The sequence below is a fragment of the Sus scrofa genome, chromosome 6 (assembly GCF_000003025.6).
Source record: "Sus scrofa isolate TJ Tabasco breed Duroc chromosome 6, Sscrofa11.1, whole genome shotgun sequence".
NCBI classification, from domain to species: Eukaryota; Metazoa; Chordata; class Mammalia; order Artiodactyla; family Suidae; genus Sus; species Sus scrofa.
In genome coordinates, this window is record NC_010448.4 from 115,729,685 (window position 1) to 115,753,301 (window position 23,617).

The 23,617-nt window shown below is 34.0% G+C and overlaps 1 protein-coding gene across 2 annotated transcripts in view; it reads right to left on the bottom strand.

Moving 5' to 3' along the window:
* TRAPPC8 (trafficking protein particle complex 8) overlaps positions 1-23,617 on the bottom strand; it is a 94,160-nt gene that overhangs the window by 37,176 nt on the left and 33,367 nt on the right. For both annotated transcript variants that reach the window (XM_021096212.1, XM_021096211.1), the window contains exons 11-19: positions 21,524-21,629; positions 15,906-16,037; positions 13,670-13,894; positions 12,658-12,766; positions 11,043-11,237; positions 10,211-10,341; positions 6,653-6,727; positions 6,032-6,158; positions 3,042-3,196 (exon numbers count right to left, since the gene is read on the bottom strand). In XM_021096212.1, coding sequence (XP_020951871.1) covers positions 3,042-3,196; positions 6,032-6,158; positions 6,653-6,727; positions 10,211-10,341; positions 11,043-11,237; positions 12,658-12,766; positions 13,670-13,894; positions 15,906-16,037; positions 21,524-21,629 — 1,255 coding nt within the window. The remainder of the gene's footprint in view (positions 1-3,041; positions 3,197-6,031; positions 6,159-6,652; positions 6,728-10,210; positions 10,342-11,042; positions 11,238-12,657; positions 12,767-13,669; positions 13,895-15,905; positions 16,038-21,523; positions 21,630-23,617) is intronic.

A 23,617-nucleotide genomic window follows, 5' to 3' on the forward strand; every position in this document is an offset into this window, starting at 1 on the left:
TACATTTAACAATCTTAATAACTGAAAACATTTAACTGACATAGTAAAATAAAAATCATAAGCTAGTAGAACCTACAAAAATGAGTATTTTGGTATTCTCTACTGATTTATCTTGCAACTTTAACCAGAGATCAGAATCTCCCCTTTTGCAAGTAAGCTCTAACAAATTCCCATTTAAAATGTTTATTAGTTAATGACTTCTAAATTAAAGTGGTATCAGAGTTCCCGTTGTAGCTCTGTGGTAACAAACTCAACTGGTATCCATGTGGATGTAGGTTCAATCCCTGGCCCTGCTCAGTGGGTTAAGGATCCGGCATTGCCATGAGCTGTGTTGTATATCACAGACGCAGCTTGGATCTGGCATTGATGTGGCTGGGGCATAGGCCAGCTGCTGCAGCTCTGATTCAACCCTTAAGCCTGGGAATTTCCATATGCCACGGGTGCAGCCCCCTCCCCCCATCCCCCAAAAAACTACAATGGTATTGAATAGCCCTAAAATAACATTGGATACCAATTCATCTTCTGCCTCAAAAATCCTACCTATGGCAATGCAATCCTAATAAAATTCCAATGCCTTTATGTGGGAACCTGACAAACCTGGTCAAAAGTGGTGTAAGTATAAGAAAAAAAATTAAAAATTGTAAGGCCTTGGCTTGCTAGATTAAAAAAAAAAAAAAAGATGATAAAGCAAGAGTATAGTACTGACACCAAAAGAGAAAAGAAAATGTCCAGGAGAATAGGCATCATGCAGAAATTTAACAGGTATGGATACTTTTAGCCTATCAGTATATTAGAAAGAGCCATCATGAGTTGCCAATATTAATGGTAATTAGGACTAGAAGCAAAGTTTGACCTGTACCCTTCAACAATCAGAAGAGTATTTTCATTTGTATTTAAAAAAAGACATTAAAAAACGAAATATAAAAGTTTTGACTATGTAAGTCTCTGTAATACAAAACCTAGAAGAAACCAAGTAGAAGACTATCAGACATGATTTCATGCAAGTTAAAAACCTTAAAATGGTGAACGATACCAATTTGAATTAAAATACGTACAAATATTTATCAACCATAAACTAGCACTGAAGTCAATTTAAGTCTTTTATTTGCCCTACACAACTCCTTAAACACAACATAATTAAGCAAGTATAAAGTCTGGGCAGAACCCAGGCAGTACCTTTCTCAACAATACCTTTCTCTCAACAAACACACACATCACCGTTTTCATGAGAATGTTCCCTACTCCACCACTACATGTATATGATTAGTACACATAAAAATCACCCAATGAGAAAAAGGAAATACACCCAACTAAAAGGAATCATTTGGATATATGAAAGAAAAAATCATATGGACAAAAAAAATACCAAGGTTGACCAATCTTATCAGTTATCAGAGAAATGCCATTTTTCACCAGCCTGATTTACAAAAGTTAAAAAAACAAACTGATAATATCCAGTATGTCATAGATGTGAAATAATGGGCACTTTAATTCTGAAGAAAAGTGCCCAATTACTACAGCCCTACTTAGGATAATTTCGTAGCATATTGCAAAATTGACCCAATAATTCCATTTCTAAAAGTCTAAACTAGAACATGGACAAAATATATACATAATGATTTTTACTGCAAAACTATTAGTAATGATAAGAAACTAGAACCACACCTATCATACCTAAGTGATTAAAATACATTACAACATATCTAAATAAAGGAATACCATATGTAGCTGTTAAAGAATTTGTACTGAATGAAAACAAAGACCAAGTTATATTGTTAAGGACAAAAAGCAAGTCACTGGCTAAAATGTGCAGAATTAATACTAAAAAGACAAGTGTATAATAAAAGGTCTGAAAGGAGAAACATCAATTTGCTCTCATTGTCACTTTCTGAAGGTGCCTACTCGGGAAATTTGAGTATGGAGGAGGAAAAACATCCTTCCAGGGTTCACACTTAAACTACAAGGCCTTGATATTGGCCTCAGATAGATATCTAATTCAGGGTAGGTCAGATCTCTCTCTTAAAAACTAGAAATTTGTAGTGATGCAGCATAAAGACCAGAAGTTGTTTTTTTGTTTGTTTGTTTGTTTGTTTTTTGTCTTCTTTTTTTTTTGCCTTTCCTAGACCCGCTCCCTCGGCATATGGAGGTTCCCAGGCTAGGGGTCGAATTAGAGCTGTAGCTGCCGGCCTACACCAGAGCCACAGCAACGAGGGATCCGAGCCACTTCTGCAACCTACACCACAGCTCACGGCAACGCCAGATCCTTAACCCACTGAGCAAGGCCAGGGATGGAACCCCCAACCTCATGGTTCCTAGTCGGATTCGTTAACCACTGAGCCATGACAGGAACTCCCATAGAGACCAGAAGTTGTTAAACTAAGATCATACTAAAGGCAATGCTTTCTAAAGGCTTTACAAACATTTGCTGCCAAATTCCCCAGAGCTGCTAAGTCCTTATTCTTTTTTGGGACAAGATGTTCTATGATACCTCAGTTTCCATGAGATATTCCAAAGTCCTTCAAACTAAATAACATTATTTTCTATTTTGGGGCATATGCTACCTAGCATCAGTTTCTACCTTTTGCAACTAAAAGACATTGAATACATATGGCATGAGAAGTAGGACAGGGTGGGATACAAAGAAAGTGAAGGGAATATTGCTTTTATTCATATGCTTATCTATACTGCTAAATTTTTCATATTGCTTAAATTTTTACAAGAATTATTTCTTATATTATTTTTACATATTACTGAAAAAGAATCATTGGTTTTAATAACAACCAAAGTGTTCTTTCAGAAGTGTTCTCCCAACTTCCAGAAATATTTTGAGGATTATATCTTATAACTTGTCTGTGACTAAATGCCAATTTGCATGATAACCTTATCTTTGTGAATTGTATCTATTTAACACTAGCTTAACAATAATTTAAAAGTTTGGTTCAACATATCAATTATCTCAAAGTCTAAAATTAATTTACCAAAGTATCATCTCACCTTATAGATCAATTATTAAGTCCATGAAATTTTAAAAAGTGAAATACCTCCAATAGTGGCATTTCCTCAGTGATTATGGGATCTAAACGTCGATCAGGACCATATTTAATAGATGTTTTCTCTTCTTTTGTGTTGTTAAGTCGAGGACCTTGAATTTCTAAATCCTGTCTCCCTCGGACTGACATACTCAAGGAATGTTTTCCTGAAATAAAAAACAATTGATGCCCTAAAATAATTTGGTATGTTAACTGATATCAATTTAGCTTGAATATATGCATTCTATAGGTTTCAGATTATTTGTAGAAAAATTTTAGACAATTACTGATTAACATGGTTAATCAAATAATTTAGCATATTTTATTTTCATGTTTAATCACCTCTATTGTATACTGCTTAAGTTCTCATTTCATAAGGATTTACTTACCTTGCAGTAGGACTACACATCACTAAATAGGAAGTTTTTTGAAACTGGTATTTAACCATAATGAGATGATAAACCAAAAAGATCTGAGAGAATAGCTTTGGTGGGACCTATAATTTGATTCAGACTAAGAAAAGACCTATTTTCAGAGGAAAAAATATTCTACAATGTTGAATAGGTCAACTTTTCACTTTTACTCATATTCATATATATATATATAAACTTTATATATACACACACACTAATTTGAATTATTTCTGGATTACAAATAACTGCATCTTCTCAATAGATTGCACAAAGAAAATTAAAGATTTTTAATCTCAAACTTAAAACTCATTTAATATTCATGCCTTTTTCCAAAGGTTTCTAAGCAGTACATGCAGGTGTGAAAAAACCTAGGGTATACAACTACATTTCTTTTTTTTTTTTTTTTGCTTTTTTTCGCTTTTCAGGGCCGCACCGGTGACATATGGAGCTTCTCAGGCTAGGGGTCTAATCAGAGCTATAGCTGCCAGCCTACACCACAGCCACAGCAATGCCAGATCTCAGCTACGCCTGCGACCTACACCACAGCTCACGGCAACACCAGATCCTTAACCCACTGAGCGAGGCCAGGGATCGAACCTGCAACCTCACGGTTCCTAGTCAGATTTGTTTCTGCTGCGCCACGATGGGAACTCCACACTACACTTCTTGCAGGAATAAGTATCCCGTTAGTGTGCTGAAGGCACCGTGACAGTCCCAGATCAGACATACTTCAATTCATCCAGATGCTTATTAGCATTTTACATAATAATGAACTACACTAAAACTTCATAAAAATTCTGCTTATAAGACGTAATTTGTTTTAATAATTAACTCAGGTTCTCCTGCCACTAATGTCATAAAGTACATAAATTATTATGTCATACCTATATATGGACGCTAAATGAAGCAATTACCTATATTTTATTGACAACCATAACTTTTACCTAGACGAACATCCTAGGTAGGTACAAGTAGGATAAGAAAAGAGTTGCAAAAAATTCTCAATACTCAGTTAATGTACTTAAAATATTCAAAAATTAGCAAGATATATATAAAAGAAACTTGTCCAGTGCTCGTCAATGAACCAAGATTTACACACACAGTATTAAAATGCAGAATACCAGAGTTCCCATTGTGGTACAGCGGAAACGACTCTGACTAGGAACCATGAGGTTGCAGGCAGGTTCGATCCCTGGCCTTGCTCAGTGGGTTAAGTATCTAGCGTTGCTGTGGCTGTGGTATAGGCCAGCAGTTGTAGTTCCGATCAGACCGGGAACCTCCGTATGCCGAGGGTTTGGCCCTAAAAAAAACACAAAAGACAAAATAAATAAATAAATAAAATGCAGAATACCATACTCAATTTTAATGTCAATTTTTTCTTTATAATTTTTGAATTCTTATGGATTCATTCTACTTCTGTATACTATTTTAAAAATGTTTTATTGAAATTATCCTAGATACACAGGCAAGTAGAAATAACTGAAGGTTAAAGGACCAACATGGCGTTCCCATGGTGGTTCAGCAGCAATAAACCCGACTGGTATCCACAAGGACGTGGGTTCAATCCATGGCCTTGTTCAGTGGGTTAAGGATCTGGAGTTGCCATGAGCTGTGGTGTAGGTCACAGACACAGCTTGGATCTGAGATTACTGTGGCTGTGGCTATGGCGTAGGGCCACAGCTCAGATTTGACCCCTAGCCTGGGAACTTCCATATGCTGCAGGTGTGGCCCTAAAAAGGAAAAAAAAAAAAAAAACCCAACAAATTTTCCAAGTGTTCCCTAAAGATTTTCCAATATTAATAATCAGCTTTTATAAATGCTAAATTTGAATCTGCCAATGCCTATCAATTTGTTTTTTTAAAAATAAGGACTTAGCTACTAAAATGAAGAGATGGAAATGAGCGATTATATAGTAAACTCTCTCCCTAACATCTTGTCAAGTTAAACTCAAATAACCACATATAACAATTACAAGATAATGCTAGTTCTAGAAAAGTTCCCTGAATTTAAAGGGGAAAAAAAAGGTAAACCATGTTAAACATATATCTGGTACTTGTACTTCTCAAAAACATAAATCATATCATTTGGGGAACCAAGAATATCAGGTTAACACTAAAGCTCAATCCTATTCTCTTCGCAAAATAGATGCCAAAATTTAAGGTGTTTCACACTCAATGATGTGAAAACACTGGTCTTTATTTGCTCTACGTTTTTATAAATAGACAATATTCAAAATATTGAATATACTGAGACAGTTTTTGTATTGGCAGTAGACATCTTGAGATTGATGAATGGTTAGAATATATTAGTTGGAATTTACTAAATTTGGTTAAATTAAAAAAAAGAAAAACATATATGTAGAACCTAAGAATTACCAAAAGAAAATACATTAGAAGGGAATAAAGTTGTTTATTTCTGAAGCACTGGCAGGAGCTAAAAATAATTCATATTATTCATTCTTTCATCTGATTAAAGGCCTTATTAAAAGTATATTAAACCTATTTTTAAATACTTTATTTTCATTCGTTTTACTCAATGGAGATTTAATTATTAAATGTTTCTAATTGTTTAGCAATGCTATAGCTTTACCTGTGTGACATCCAGGAAGAGCACCAATGCCATCCACTGTCACGGAGCCCTGAATTGTGCCAAGATTATAAACAACTCCCAGAATATGCAGCTCCCCTATGTGATGGGGAAAGAGCTTTAGTCTCGCCTGTGGAGATATTTAAGCCACTCTTATTAATCCTTTGCATAATATCTTAAATAACACAATACCTACAATCTGTAATGTTGCAGAAATATAAACTAATGACCCAAACTTTTAAATTATCAACTTATTTCTCTTTTGAGAAGTATTTTCTTCAAAAGGAATTTTCTAAATTCAACAATTACAGGCCTAAATAAATATATTATTTTTGTTAATAAAAATCAAAATATTCTGGTCAACCAAGTATCATATGAAATTACCACACTGATCCCAAGAAGAAAGCAAAAACTTTTCACAGGCTTTTTTAGGAAATTAGTAAACCAAAGAGTACTGCAAACCTACTTTCCCAACTAATTTCCTCTTATGCAATTACAGTTACCTAATCTTCTAAATTTTAGTTTTTAAGAAAATTGGATGATAAAACAAACTGAATAAATTGATTTTTAAAATGTTTCATCTTACTTTTAGAAAGGTGTGACAGAAAAATATAAAGTAATTACCACTTTAGATTCTTCACTATTAATTAAGAATTCTGTAATAACTTCAGTTCCAATCATTTCAGATTCACCTTTTACCTGAAAAGTAAATTATTTTGTAAAATATACATTCTAATGAATAAAGTACCAGTGTATGAACATTTCTATATATCATTACTTAAGAACAATAATTATAGTTATCATTTATTAGGTTTTTACTATATGCTAAGCAACATGCAAAGCACTTTGTGTCACACCTGGAGTAAAGTTATGCAGTAATAGGCACTTGATATATTTTATTTTCATTTCATTCAGTACAGCTCAACTTCAGAGGATAAATGATCTACTCAAAATCGCAGCCATCCAGATAATAAAACTTCAATAAAGTTCACTTGCTCATTGTCAAAAATGGCCAAAATGGCCATTTAACTTAATCTTTCAATAAGAGCAATTTTTTTTATCTTTTATTCTATTCAGCTCTTTTTCCAAATTGGCTAATCATACATAGAAAAAGTAATGACCACTTAAGCTGGATACATAAGACTGGTGGACAATAAGGGCAGTGGGACAGCAAAAAAGTCCTGTCTCTTTCAAATCAATGATGTAAGAGACTGTGGTCTCTGGTCATTTAACAAAGCAGAACTAATTGGCTCACACTTAGGTAAACCTGATCCACATAAATTCCGTTTAAGAGGAACTTCAACCGTGAAATTAGTTATTTGACACAAAAAATAAAAATTGCGTTTCTCTAAATTCCAGTTCAGCATCTTAGTCCATCACCAGTAGAAACTCATGAAGAAACCCAAAGAGTTTGAAATTCATAGAAAAAAGTGCAACTTCGTTATATGCTATGAAAATTTTCACTTAACCTTCATAAACCTCCTTTAAAACCTGGTATCTTTTACAGACTAATACACTTTAAAAAATTAATAGATCTTTTAAAAAAGCTTTTCCAAGAGTGAACAATTCATACCCTTTTCTAATTTGCATTCCAGGTATCCAGAAAACATTAGAAAAATTACTGAGATTGCTAAAATTCAAGTCAGATAGAGCCTGAGAAACCTCAACCTTTCAAAAGTATTCCCAATGAGTATAAATAATCAAAATGTTTCCAATGAATTTGAGCAGTAAGACTTAAAACTTAATAAGGCAATCTTTCAAAAAAAATAAAGTGCTTCAAGAGAAATAGTTTCTTTATTTATATATATATATATATATTTTTTTTTTGCTATTTCTTGGGCCGCTCCCGCGGCATATGGAGGTTCCCAGGCTCGGGGTTGAATCGGAGCTGTAGCTGCTGGCCTATGCCAGAGCCACAGCAACTTGGGATCCGAGCCGCATCTTCGGCCTACACCACAGCTCATGGCAATGCCGGATCGTTAACCCACTGAGCAATGGCAGGGATCGAACCCACAACCTCATGGTTCCTAGTAGGATTCGTTAACCACTGCGCCATGACGGGAACTCTGTAGAGAAATAGTTTAAAGTTTGTGTAACAGACATCTCTTTTCAAGTTCTCCCTTCATAAATCAGTACCAAAATGTTGGGATATTTCCCACTTTAAAAATAATTTTTACTACATTATTAAAGCATATAGCAAGGTAATATAAAGAAGTTAAAGTTACATTAATAGATACTGATGAATAAACAAGTAAAAAAAAAAACTGTATTTGTTCAAGTTATTTCTGGTTACATTCAGCTTGATAACAAAAACTCCTGTTTCAAAAATAACTATCTTTAATATACAGAGCACTTATTAAAGGCATGAATAAGAAGAGAAAAAGATAAATATATACACAGACTATTGACAGAAGAAATATAAATATAAGAACTTCGACTTTACTAGAAATCAATGAGATGGAAAATAAAATAGTAAGATGGCATTTTTCAACCTATAAAATCAAAATTTTTTTTTTTTATAAATAAGAATACTTGGAGTTCCCACCATGGCTCAGTGGTTAACGAACCCGACTAGTATTCATGAGGACGTGGATTTGATCCCTGGCTTTGCTCAGTGGGTTAAGGATACAGCATTGCCCATGCTGTGATGGAGGCTGCAGACGCAGCTCGGATCCACATTGCTGTGGCTGAGGCCTAGGCTAGCTGCTACAGCTGTGATTCGACCGACCCCTAGCCTGGGAACCTTCATATGCCATGGGTGAGGCTCTAAAAAGAAAAAATTAAAAAAAAAAAGAATACTTAATCTTGCAAAGATGAGTTACCTACCCCATATGATGCTAGTGCAAAGCTTGTTGGTATGATTTTTAGGAAATCAAGAGTATTAAAATATTCATTCCCTAAAATGTTCTAATTTCATGCCTAGGAATTTCTCCTACAGAAGTAATCAGGATAAAAACTATGTACTCAAATTTTCACCACTGAATTACGATAGTAAACAAATGAAAACTTCCAAAACAACTACCAATGGAGAGATAAGACTACAGCCTACAGATCATTCATGTAACGGAATATTACGCAAAAATAAAATATTAATGTACTTTAATATCAAAATGTGCATATAAATTAACACAGAATGGAAAAAACAACATACATAATATAAGAGAATTCCATACATGAGGGGAAAACATACAAATGGAAATGATTAGAAAGACATAAAGTAAGTGTTAACTATTTCTAAATACTGAGAAGAATGGAACCTAAGAAACAAATGCACAAACATAAAAAAACATTAATAGTTAACAGATACAGAGAACAAACAGGTGGCTGCCAGAGGGGAGGAAGATGGAGGAAGAAAGAAACAGGTGAGGGAGATTAAAAGGTACAAACTTCCAGCTGCAAAGTAAATGAGTCACAAGATGTACAATGTGGGTAATATAGTCAATAACTATGTAACATCTTTGTATGTTGATAAATGACAGCTAGACTTCTTCGCAGTGATCATTCTTGAAATGTACAGAAATAGCAAATCACTACGTTGTACGTCAGGAACTCACACAGTGTTTTAGGTCAATTATACTTCAAAAACAAAACAAAAAAACAAATGAACAAAACTCATAGAAAAAAATATGGAACGAGTGATTATCAGAGGCAGAGGGGTGGGAGGAAGGGGGAACTGGATGAAAGCAGTCAAAAGGTAAAAATTTTCAGTTAAAAGATAAATAAGTACTACAGATGTAATGCACAGCATAATAAATATGATTCTGCTGTATGTTACATGAAAGTTACTGAGAGAAAATCCTAAGAGTGCTCATCACAGGAAAAATATTTTTTCTATTCCTTTAATCTTGTATCTATGAGATGATAGATTCTCACCAAAACTATGATAACCATTTTGTGAGGTATGTAGATCAAATCATTATGCCATATAAACTTACACAATGCTGTATGTCAGTGATTTCTCAATAAAACTGGAAGAAATAAATACTGAGAAGACAGTTTTACTTCTATTCCTTATATTCTTCTGTAATCTCAATTTTCAACAATTAGCATATATCATACTTTTTGAAACTAGGGAAAATAAGCATAAAAAAGACTAAGTTCAGCTCACTGAACAGAAGCAGCTGAAGTGGTATTATTCTATTACTGAAACATGCTTATTACAAATACCTTTTAACAACTTACTAGTTCTTTAACTTCTTCATTATCCTCTCCACTGACACCTTTGGGCTGAAACTTCCAGAGCAATGACAAATCAGTCAACAAAAGTGGAACCTTCAAAGGGTTTCTAAAAGCCACTTCCACTGTTATTGGTTCTATAAAAGAAAGACCTAAGTTAATAATTAAACACCACACATCACAGTAGGCTTCAATTCTCCGAACCACCTTGCTTTCATAGTTCTGCAGTTCTGCACAGACTATCTTTTATCACCTTGTACATGTCCATTTATTCAGGATCCAGTTTTTAGATCACCTTCTCTAGACAACTTCCCCAATTTCTTTGTACTAAAGAATGCTATTCTGGAGTTCCCGTCGTGGCGCAGTGGTTAACGAATCTGACTAGGAACCATGAGGTTGCGGGTTCGGTCCCTGCCCTTGCTCAGTGGGTTAATGATCCGGCGTTGCCGTGAGCTGTGGTGTAGGTCACAGAAGCGGCTCGGATCCTGCGTTGCTGTGGCTCTGGCGTAGGCTGGTGGCTACAGCTCTGATTCGACCCCTAGTCTGGGAACCTCCATATGCCTAGGGAGTGGCCCAAAGAAATAGCAAAAAGACAAAAAAAAAAAAAAAAAAAAAAAAAAAATGCTATTCTCTCTTCTATACTCCAAAAAGCACACTGCATATTCCTGTATTAAAGCCCTCATTGCTTGGTCTTATAAATGCAGCTCACTAAACTATGAGTAATCAATTTACTTTCAGTTCCCAGCTTCCAGTCATACCTGGCATGCAAAAAATTATCTTGAATACACTGTAAGCAAAATAAACAAAAAAACCATGCATAATAATTAAAGTATATCACCTTCTACAACTGCAAGCGGAAATCTTGAGTTATCTGAATAACTATTCAAACAGTATTGTGTGGGGTGGAAATTGGATGGAATTACTCCTCTGTTAACCACAGCCACAACTTGTTCCTCAAGTTCTCGCCACTGTTGTGAGGATTCAGAGTCATATTCTTGATCAAGACTTACATGAGTAGCTGCTTGCTTTTCACCTTCAAAAAAAAAGTGTCACTATTAAAAACATATTTATTAACACCTGCCTTCAGATGAAATATATTTCAAATAAAAACCTATGGTATCCAAATAAATACATATACATGTTCTTGCCTATTTCCAATTATCTGAGAGAAACACATCCTCTTATTATTTCTAGCCTTGATTATATATATCAATATAATCTTGATATTATAAGATTGGACCTTATAATATCAATGTTCTTTCCCTCTTGGCTCTGAAAGAATACATTTTCCTAATCTTCCACAATTTTATATGGAATACTTCAAATATACAGAGAAAGCATGGAGAATAATTTAATAAACACTAGTATAAGAAAATTTAACAAATGTCAACTTTGTGTATGATCCCAAATATTTTTACCAAAGTGTTACAGAGAGAGTAGATGTCCTCTACGTCATCCTCCCCAATCCTATCTCTCCTTTATCTCCTCCCTGGCACTACTTCTTCCCAGAGCTATTCCAAAGTTGAAATGTAGCTGTGAATGCACATCCACTTTTTCTTTCCAAATATGAGTGTATACATTTTATGTCTGAAATCTATATAAATGGAATTAATCTGATTCATCATTCTGCAACATTTTTTACTCAACTTTATGTTGTGGGTAATTATCCACACTGAAACATGTAGAACTTGTTCACTCATGTCCTACCAGCATGAAACCATTGTATGAATATACCAAAATGTATGAATTCATTCCCTGCTTTTTTTTTTCTGCTATTAAAAACAATGCTGCTACAAGCATCCTAATATTTTTAATATAATACTACATTAGATCCCAAGGAGGCATATATTAAGCTCCAATTAAGAATGCTTAAAATTACAAAGTTTAACATGCATCAAGAGCTTTAATATGCAGTACTGCTATTCTAAGACTCGATGCTAAGGAAGATAATTCTAAAAAGTCTTATAACAAGAACAGCAGAATATTGGCAACTATTCTCTTCTTCTGTTTACATTTGAAGTTTTCCATAATAAAAAGTTAATATGAGTTTTATCCACAAAGATGCCCATTACAACTTGATTTTATATAAGCAAAAAGAGGGAAACAGTCTAACTATATAATAAGCAAATGTTAAAATACTTTATATGCACTGAATGGAGTATCTTACAACTATTGAAAGTGTTTACCAAGATTATGTAATAACATGAACACTCTACATAAACATTCTTTATATATAAGAAAAGCCATTTTATAATAACAGCAATTTTGTTATTGTTTTAGTTTTTAAGGCTGAAAGGAAAAACACTGAAGTTCAGGTGTCAGGATGATATATAGTATAGTTATTTATTTTCAAATATTCTTTAACAACTAAACATTATTTTTTAAACGGAGAAAGATGAAAAAGTTTAAAAAAATAGTCACTTGGTAACAAAGCCAAATAAAACTTTACTAACCATCTGCTGGTCGTCTGTCATGGCCAAAGAAAACCCGTGTGGCTGAACTGTTAATATATGGTAAAGGAAGCTGTGGTAAAGGACCATCTGGTGATAACTGACTTACATTCTAAGAGAAATATGAAAGAAAAAAGAATTTTTGAGAAAACTCCATTATCTTCAAATGCACGTCCTCATTTTTTTTAATATACAAGCAAGAATATTAAGAATTACTAGTTTTACTTCATATGTGAGAGCCATAAAGTTTTATAACTGGAAAGAACTCTAGGTATCATTTATTCTGGTCCAAGAGACTCTCTGTAAAGTTGCTCAACTAGTTAGCTCTCTCTGGATGTTAAACCTCCAAACTGTATTTTACTTCCTGTGACTTGTTATAGCATCTATCTGGCAAAATTCTAACCCATGTGACTTCAAATTAAAAAGTATATTTTGCAAGACAGATAAAATACTCAATATGTGTAAAATAGTCACTATTCGTGGGCCTTGAGGAAAAAAAATCTGAGAAAAAAATCATAGCTTTCCATTTTTTCCACAAAACAATGTTTCAAATTTACCTCCTATCTCAGTGAAGTATTTTTCCTTCCTATTAATTTTTCTGCATTACATCATAATAGTCTACAGATCCATACCTCCCCATCTTTCATAGGAAAAAGAGAAGAATGTACTTTCCCAAAGAACGGTGAGATGACCCAATACATCATAAAATCAGTAACAATTCAAAAATATATACTGAAGAAAGAGTCCAGAAAGCCCAAGGCATCTTTTTTTTTAAGATTCCAAGTACAGGCACAAATTAAATGTTCACTGGAATATTAAAATTCTCCTTTATGAGAACTATGGAAGGGCAACGCAACTCAGATCTAGGACCAAAAAAAGCCTACCCTGCCACACTTTAAGATGACAGATAATTATACATAGTCCAATAAAATCATTTAGACTCCTATTAGAACATGCTTTTTGCTAAAAATTGCAAATATAATTTTAATATCTACTCCTGAAAATAAATATTCACCTTGTAAACATAAAGATATTCTCTGAGGAAGGCCCCTTGTTGAGCAGCAGATTGTTTACTTTCATTGATTAAAATATGCCTAAAAGCAGACACAGCATTGTCCAGTTGCCTAAGAGTATAGGACTGACGCCCAATGGTGAAGTTAATGTGATCCTCTGCAAGAGACCAGCCTTTTCCTTTGTAAACTTGCATGGCCTGACAATAGCAGCGTAAAGCATGTTTTTTCTGCAAGAAAATATAAAAAGCAAAGTATTACAATTCAACTTTCTCCTGGACTGAAAAAATATGAGTGCACACACACACACAAAATCAAGTAACTGGTGGTTAGCATGTGGTTTCCTTTCCTTAGAAGGAATATTATAAACCCCCTTAGGAATGTGAATGGTTTCATTTGTGATTATGATGTCTTTAGATCTTCTATTTAGCTTCTGAAATTACACAGCATATTGCTTTTAGGAAATGCCTAACAAGTAATGCCTTACACAGAAGTGGACAAAATGTGGGAAAGGATGAATTATTTGTAATGAGAGACATAGGACCATTCCACATGCTTAATGTATTTTGTAGATTTTTGAATAGAACACTTTTAAGCAAAGATAAACAATGGGATGTTTCAGATGCATTTATAATTATTATGAAAAAAGGGCTGTGACTAATGACAGGGTTTGGGAGTTCGCATTGTGGCTCAGCGTATTAAGGATCCAACATTGTCTCTGTGAGGATGTAGGTTTGATCCCTGGCCCTCGCTCAGTTGGTTAAGGATCCAACATTGCCGCAAGCTGTGATGTAGGCCTCATCTGCAGTGTGGATTCAACCTCTAGCCTGGGAACTTACATATGCCAAAGTCTGACCATAAAAAGAACAAAAAAATTAAAAAAAAAAAAAAAAAGAGAGAGAGAGAGTTTTAAAATTTTTCCCCACTTCAGAACCTGAGAAATTCTAATTCATAAAGTGCATCAATTATTACAAAGACCTTTAATTTTATAAATATTTTTACAGTTTTGTATTTAATATAAAGCAAGTTCACATATTTTCTACCTTGCCAGTTTCCAAAAATAGAGGAAGGAACCCAATCTTGAAAAGTTGGCTTTTATAATCCGTTCTTAAATGAAATTGAGAATAATGTTGTCTTTTTTTTTTTTAGGGCTGCACCCACAGAATATGGAGGTTCCCAGGCTAGGGGTCTAATCAAAGCTGTAGCCACTGGCCTACACCACAGCAATGCCAAATCCAAGCCAAATCTGCAACCTACACCACAGCTCATGGAAACCCCAGATCCTTAACCTACCAAGTGAGGCCCAGGATCGAACTGCGTGCTCACGGAACCTAGTCAGATTTGTTTCCACTGAGCCACAACGGGAACTCCAAGAATAATTTTTAAACATCTTTATTTATTTGTACCTTTGAAATAACATACAATTTACAACACTGGCATGTTTTGGTTATCACAGATTTTGAAAACTGTTAAGAATGTACATAAAAATTCATATAAACTAAATTTTTTTACAACCCTCATACTCTCCTACCAGATTAAAAAGTTCCTTAAGAGATAAGACCATATTAGTTTTATTGGTGTAAGCGTGGCTCCTACAAATACAGAGATGATTATTCATCCACACATCTATCCATATTTCAAGTAAACCATCATGCCTCACTGTTGTTACCACTCTCTGCTTCTAGAAAGTTCTAACTAATGCTTAAAAGAACAATTAGGGCCAGAAAAGTACCTCTAAATTAAAAAAGATCTCTTGTCCCTAAGTGCTCCCAGGGACAAGAGACAGAAGATTTTTATCCATTAAATATTTAGTAAATACCATTAAAAGACACTCTGAGAGACAAGACCAGAGTTGAAGTAGGGAGAGTTCAATCATCTTTAAGAAGAATTTAAATTACTTAAGTGCAGTACACCAGGCCTTCTCGTATATGATTTAGTTTAACCTCACAAAAACTTGGGAAAAATTCCAGATTTTATAAATGAAAAAATGGAGGCTCAAAGAAGTAACTTAACAACGTCAAGTTGTGACCAGAAGATCAAGATTGAAACTCAGATTTGCCTAAATCCAAATCTCATTTCCTTACTAATATAACACATTACCTCAGAAAAAAATTTAATTCCATTTTTAGAATTTTAAATCATAAAAAATTGACAAATAATGTACATTTATAAAATAAACAAATTATAACAAATTAAAATTAAAACAACAAATTATTTTCTCTTTAAAGAAAATGCACTCACCTGTCCTGCCTTACTAAATCGATGGCCTGCCAATATCATGTGAAAAGCGTATTTTCTGACCATGGGACTCTTCATGTTTATAAAGCAATGTGCTGCCTGTTCCAAAAGAAGTGCACTTCGAAGATCAGAGTCCTATTGAATGTTTAAAGAAAAAGGTTAGTTTCACAAAACTAAAAGATAATTACTGAAAATACATTTACATTTTAAAAATAACATACAGCATATACAATGTTTAACTTAGGCATATCTGAGGGCAAAGGTCAAGAAACAATCCAGTCTTGACGATTCTTTCTTCCAATGAGCACACACAAAAAAATTTTTAATGTTCAAAAAATTCTCTATCATGAAGTATTTTCTTTTGCTTTTCACAGAGCCAAATGTCTGGTTATGATAAGCACATGTAATAAATCTGCAAAGAAATGTAATCCCTCCTCGAATGGCAAAAAAGAATATAAACCAGGAATTTAATACAGGTATACAGATTTAAAGATATACCACAAAATGGAGTACAGAAAGAAACAGATTCACTCCAATCTAATTTCTCCTGAAAACTGATTTGTGACATACAATAGCATACTTCCATCCATCCAAGAAAAAAGGAAAGATAAAACAAAATATGTACAGTTGATGAAATAATCTAATCTACTACTTCATCCTCTGTAAAGTTTTACTGTACTTAAAAGGAATTCCCAGTTTTTGCTCTAGTTCAAGAGGGCCAAAATGACTGCTTTTCATTAACAAGTCTGGAAGGCTTCCCCTTCAAAGATTATCAGTATATTAGTAAATGATACAACTCAAATTCCACTTCAACTGACTTACAACAGTGTCTACAAAATCACTTACTGCACTTATGGCCTCACCCATAAGGACAGCCTTTCAACTCAAAGAGCCATCATCACTTTACAAAAACTGAGAAAGTACTGAAGGTTGCTGATCAGGTATCAACAACATCTTCACCAAACTTTCTCTAGGTTTTCAGCTATTCTCAAGCTGAACTTACCATGCCCTTCCATGTGTTCTGCTGCCATTATTTTCCCCAGGGAAAGTTGAAAATAGAAAACATTGACTTTAAATGAAATAATTTCAACAAATAATAGTTACATCAAAAAGTGTTCATAGACCATTGATTACTATAACTATCTCTGCAGCAATCATAAAATTATATTATGGCAGAAAAAGATCTGAGGAAAACCATCTAGAAAGCATTCAACAAATGGTAGATGATACTATCTATTTCAATCCCTTCATAACAAAAACCAAATGATCAGATGACCTTTCTAGTAAATTAGATCCAAAGGTTAATGAGTGGGAAAATCAGGACTATACATTAGCAGGCAGTTCTTAACCAAGGGTTTGCATAAAAACTACTTGGGGGAGGTAGGGAGCTTACTTTTTTATTTTTTAGGAAAATATTTTCTTGAAAATTATTAACACAGCCTCTTTCTCTAAAGAATAAATGTTTGAAGAAAAAAATGAATAGCTCTCTCTTTCCCACCTCATGCCTCATCCAATTTGCCAGAGGCAACTACCATTACCAACATAGTGTTCATTTGTGTCATTTCTCTCTCCATATTTAATTTGTGTGTGTGTTTCTAAGTATACTTATACATTAAGTACAACATTTTTTAATACTCTTACTTTCTTATACATAAATGGTATTATACAGAGTATTCTTTATCTTGCTTTTTAACTTAATATCATGGACATCTTTCCAAGACATCTACATCTCTCATTTCTTTTATTTTTTATTCTCATTTCTTCTAAAGCCACAATGTATCCCATTATATAAATGTACCATAACTTATTAACACAGTCTCCAACTGATCAATTTAATACTGCTACATATTTTTATTACTACAAAAAATGCTCCAATAAAAGTCTTTATAAATAGATTTTTGATAAATTATACAAATATTTTTATTAGACAAGTTTTTAGAAGCAGAAGTGCTGAGTTAATGAAAGCTATGTATACTTCAAGTTCTAATTGATAGGGCCAAACTGGTACAAATAAAAGTTATACCAATAATAATTCCATCAACAGAGAATGAGAGTTTGTTTTCTGCTCTACCCAACCAAAAATAATTTTTTAAAAACTTAAAAAATGGGTTTTTGTGATTATCTGGTTTTGTAAGAGCCCTCTGTACACTTAATCAATATTAGGCCTTTGTCTCATTCGCAAATAGTACTTCCAAGTTTTGACATGAAAGAGTCTACTCTTTAATAGTTATACATACTATCTTTGTTTTTATGGCTTCAAAATATTGTATCAAATTAGAAAAGAATGTTATCATTCTTAATTTTTAAAAATGCTCTCCCATATTTTCTTGTAGGTTTTATTTTTTCATATTATAACTTAATCAAGCTATATTACCATCTAATGAATAGGACAGGAATCAACTATTTGGATGTCACAATACTATTTAGTGAATAACCTCACATTCCCCACTAATATAATTAACAGCTACTCTTATTTTTTTTTTTTCCTTTGTCTTTCTGTCTTTTTCTGGGGCCACACCTACGGCATATGGAGGTTCCCAGGCTAGGGGATTAATTGGAGCTGTAGCCAAATAAAATTTTATTTTAGTTGTAGTTCATGTCCATGCTATGACAAATCTATTATATATGCTCTATAAGGAACTAAGAAAAAAAGCCTGTGATACCACCTTGACAAGAATGCCAGCCTACGAACTCTGCCCACAACCAAGACATAATTTTTTAAAAAGCTGAAGAGGCAACATTAACTTAAATATGAGGATAGGGAGTTCCTGCCCATAAGTTAAGAATCCAACAGTACTGGCTCAGGTTGCTATAGAGGCACCAGTTCAATCCCCAGCCCAGTGCAGTGGGTTAAAGGATCTGCTATAGGTCACAGCTTGGATTCAACCCTTGGCCTGGACACTTTTATCTGCCACGGTTGCAGCTACATATGTGTGTGTGTGTGTGTATTTGTATGTGTATATACATGTATACATATACTTGTGTGTATATATATATATATATATATATATATATATATACACACACACATGTGTGTGTGTGAGAGAGGGTAAACATAGGGGAAAAAAATCTTTGCGTTAGAGGCTTCAATGAGCACATCCATAAAAACAGTTATAAAGGCACCAGTTGCACAAACTTAATTGAATCAAATCTCAAGGACGGTATGATACTAAGAAATCTCTTCTTTGCATACTTGCAAAATTAGCAAAAAAGGTGCTAACAGCTGATCAACTTACAGCAGGTACAGTTCCTCCCCAGCTGGAGACACTTAAGAAAAACCTGCTGCTATTACCATCCCTGAGAAACTGATGTATTTAAAAGGAGTAACAGACAAAAGGGTCATAAGACCAAAATAAACATTCAACACTGAAACACAGACACAAATAAAAGGAAAGTATCATGTCTTATGTACCAAAATTTAGTCATACTACCTATGTGCTGGTAAATTTGGCATGTTTTATCAATAAGCTGGGTTTGGTCTGCCTTGCTGAAAACCCCAGGGCGTACACAAGAATAAGATCCTCTTGCCCATAAACTAACAGTGCAAAAAAAGGAAGTCAAAACACAACTTGTTTTATCCAGGCCTCATAGCTGTCTTTTACTATAATGGTATTAACAAAAATTTAGGAAAAGCAATTACTGAATATCAAGACTATGTAACTCAGTTCCCTAGCCTCAAGACAAGTGCACTTTTCATTTTATTCAGCCTTTCTGGTCAGCAAAATTACAAAATTTAACAATCTTAGACACATTATCCCTAGCAGTCTCTATTTTCAAGTATCTTAAAGAAATACCTGAAAGGCATACTAGAAAAGGCCACTGAAAAATCACAATTTCTGGGGAAATACATCACATTTACCCCCATTCATCACCTCAAGGCAATAAATGACAATGATAAATTCCCTAGAATTTCACAACAAAGTCAATCATCCAGGTTTGAAATAGGTGAAACAAAGAGTTGGAAAGAGTATAAAGAGTATAATGATGCAGACAGAAGAATTTGCTCTAAAGAAATTTTATTCAAGCTCCCAAACCATGTATTTCTTTTACATTCACTGATAATCTCTGGCTTGAAAAACATACAACACATTTAAACCTAAGTTAAGACTATTATAGTACAGAACATCAACACACTCAAAAGCCTACATTCAGCTCTGCCAAACAGTTTATGTCCAATAACTGTTCATACTGGGCAGTGTCCACAGAATAACAATTATTAAACAGTTTTAATATCATCCCTTAGCCTACTTAGCTATATCTTACAGAAATCCTTTCAGAATAATTATGGTTCAGTTCAACAAACATTTGTAAATCATATACCATTGTCAAGTGGTAGGCACTAGGGATAAAAATGTAAAGGCAACACAGTTCCTTATGCTCAAGAAGCTGAGAGCTTAAATATAATTTCCAATATAATACGGCAAGTCAGCAGATATGAGGGCAGGACAGAGACACTTAGGACAACCTAGGTACTAGAGACGATTATCTGGACATGACTGATACCAGTACTACCAAATTAGGTTTAGAAAGAGGAAAAAGGCCATACTAAGTCCAAAAGGACATTAAGAACATGGGCCAGGGCATCAGTGGGGGAGATATGGGAAGGAGGGGTGGTTTAAGTAAAATATTTGAAGATATAAAAAGCAGCGTGCTTGGAAGTAAAAAAAAAAAAATCCCTATTTGTGTCACTGACAGTATAGAAGAATAAAGGAGCATCTCAAGCAGTTTCTGCCTTGAGCAAATGAGAACCTGGCTGGTTATAATTTAAGATCATGAACTAAAGTGAGAAAGAAGTTTGGTCACTGATAGTCGACTCTAAAGGTGCACTGGAAACACCCAAGAAGGTAAGTCTAAACAACAGTTGGCCAATCCAAATCTAAAGCTCAAGGAGCAGTCAGGGTTGGAGAAGATTTGAGAGTGAAAATCATGACTATAAATAGATCACCCAAAACAGGTAGAGAATCAAAAAAGTACAGTGGTTCAAGGGTTAAAACCTTAGGATACATTATTTGAAGGACAAACGAAGGTGTTTGATTTTGCTTTTTCCATTCTTGAGCATTTATCTAAAAAAATATGTCTTTAACCATACTTAGAAAGAATGACTGCCATTCTTTACAAGCCTATATAGTCAATGCAACTAAATGTCTGTTGAAAACCTTAAACAGTGACTATAAATGAATTTTTCTCCCTTTTGAAATATTCATAATACAGATTTTTTAAATGCTTAAGATGATTTTTTAACAAGTTCATGAGTGAAAATAAAATTAAAAATTCCTGAGTAATTACTTTTTTAAAATATCAATCTTATACTAGGAATGATGCATATGTATGTCGCTTTAAATACTGTTATCCTTAAGTCAAAATCTAATACACAGAAGACACACAATGCATGTTTGTGTTTAATAATAATGTAGACTTAAAATCTGTAAAAAAATAAATTCAGTTTACAAAATACTGCACTTTAAAACAGTTCAACAAATCACTAAAGTAGCCAGGTTATAAATTTCCAAAGAGAGATTCCCCTCTGATTTTGTTTTGCATACCCTCTCAAGAAAAAAGAAATACTTTTAAAAATATATGAAATAATACTAATTTAAACAAAAACTATACAGTTTCAGTACCTCACTAGTTAACCGTATTAGGAGAGCTGCAGCCTCTGAATATTTGCTTTGGCTTTTTAAGATTTCAGCACTAAGTAATACACATCTTTCAGCCAACATCATATTCCTAAAGAAAAAGAGAAGAAAAATAGAATTAGCACTACGATAATACTTCCGTACATCACATGGCGTTCCCACCAGGCACAGTGGGTTAAGAATCTGAATGCAGTGACCCGGATCACTGTGGAGGTGTCTGGTGTGGTGAGTTACAGGCTCTGGTGTTGCCACAGCTGTAGCTCAGATTCAATCTCTGGCCCAGGAACCTGTATATGCCATGGGTGCAGGCAAAAAAAAAAAGCAATAGCTGGTACTTTAGTACGTCATAGTAACCATGTGTTCAAGAAAAGTTTCCACTTCCAGTTTTCATGTAAAAAGAAATACAAGTCCTTGTTTTCTACTTACTAAAAAGGTTTTTAAAAACTTTAAAGAATCTCATAACTCATCAAAATGCTTTATCACTGCATAATTTTGTAGTAAGAATACAATACAAAGTCACATTTCCTATATGAAAAAAGCTAGACCCTAGCTCATATCTCTAAATCAGCAGTTAGTAAAACTTGTTTTCAAACATAAAGGAACATAAACATTTCACCCAGATTTCTTTTCTCTTCCTTATTGTAAACTCTGGTTGTATTTCATTTTACTGATTGCTTTTAGGAATAATTAGGCATCTTCTCTCTGGTAGTACTATTGCGATATTTTACCTGGAGACAGCATGGAGCCAATGCTGCCTGACTGATTCCTGAGCAAAATCTTACCAGTTATGGTAACTTAGAATGGAGGTTATAAGGTAAATGCACGACAGTAAGTGTATTTAGAAGAAGAATATACAGTCTGTTGTGAACAAGAGAGAAAACTAGATAGCCACAGCTTATTTAGCTATCTGAGTCAAGAGGTATTAGCACTTTCCTTTTGCATCATTCTATGCGCATTTATCCAAAAGCTCTGTGTTTCATGAAAACAAGGCAAATCTTTTCAGAGAAAAGAATTTACTGCTCTGGCTTCCTTAATGCCTCACTCTTATAGTCTTTCTACCTTTTAAATCTCTCAAAAGGTTCCTCTTTTGAACAGACTTGTGGTTGCCAAGGCAGAAGGGGGAAGGAGGAATGTATTGGGAGTTTGGGGTTAACAGATACGAACTATTATATATAGACTGGATAAACAACAAGGTCCTACTATATAGCACAGGGAAATATATTCAACTTCCTGTGATAAACCATAATGGAAAAGAATATTAAAAAGAATGTACATTTGTGTTTAAATTGATCACTTTGCTGTACAGTAGATATCAACACACTGTAAAACGACTATACTTTCAATTTAAAAAATGCAACAAGTTTCTCTTTCCCAGAAAGCTGTTTCTCCTGCCAGAGTCTCCAAATATATTCTCAAATAGATTACGTAAAGTAAAAAGGGCAGGATTTAATACTGGTTCTACCATTTATTAGCTGTGTGCCCTTAGGCAAGTTAAACTCTTTACATTTCAATCTCTGTGTCTGTAAAATGGAATAATAGTACCCACTATTTCATAGGCTTGTTGTAAAGATTAAATGAGTGTATAAATTACTTTGGCATAGTGGTAAATCCTAAGCACTAAATAAATGTTATTACTACTAGTATTGTTTTAAAAACAAATTGCTATGACTACTACTTCTACTTCAACAACAATATAGAAAACAAAACTGCCTCTGTGTCTCTGTCTTCTAACCCATCCATTCTACAAAGAAAAAATCACAATCTTTTTGGAAAATAACTCATTATGTCAAGGTTCTACTCAAATATTCAGTAACTCACCACTTACTACTACATAAATCTAACTACAGCTTAAAATAATAGTAAATAAGAGTTAGTGCTCCTTCACATTGATTTCTCTGAAAACACCTTTCCATATCCACAAAACCTCTAACCTAGCCAAGGAACAGAGATTCCTTCTCACCAGTAATGCTGAATCCAAAACACTGTTCCAGCCAGGAGTAACTCCTGAAATGTCTTCATGACTATCAAATCCCAACCACCTTCCTTTAAAGGTCTATTCCTCAAACATACCATGACACC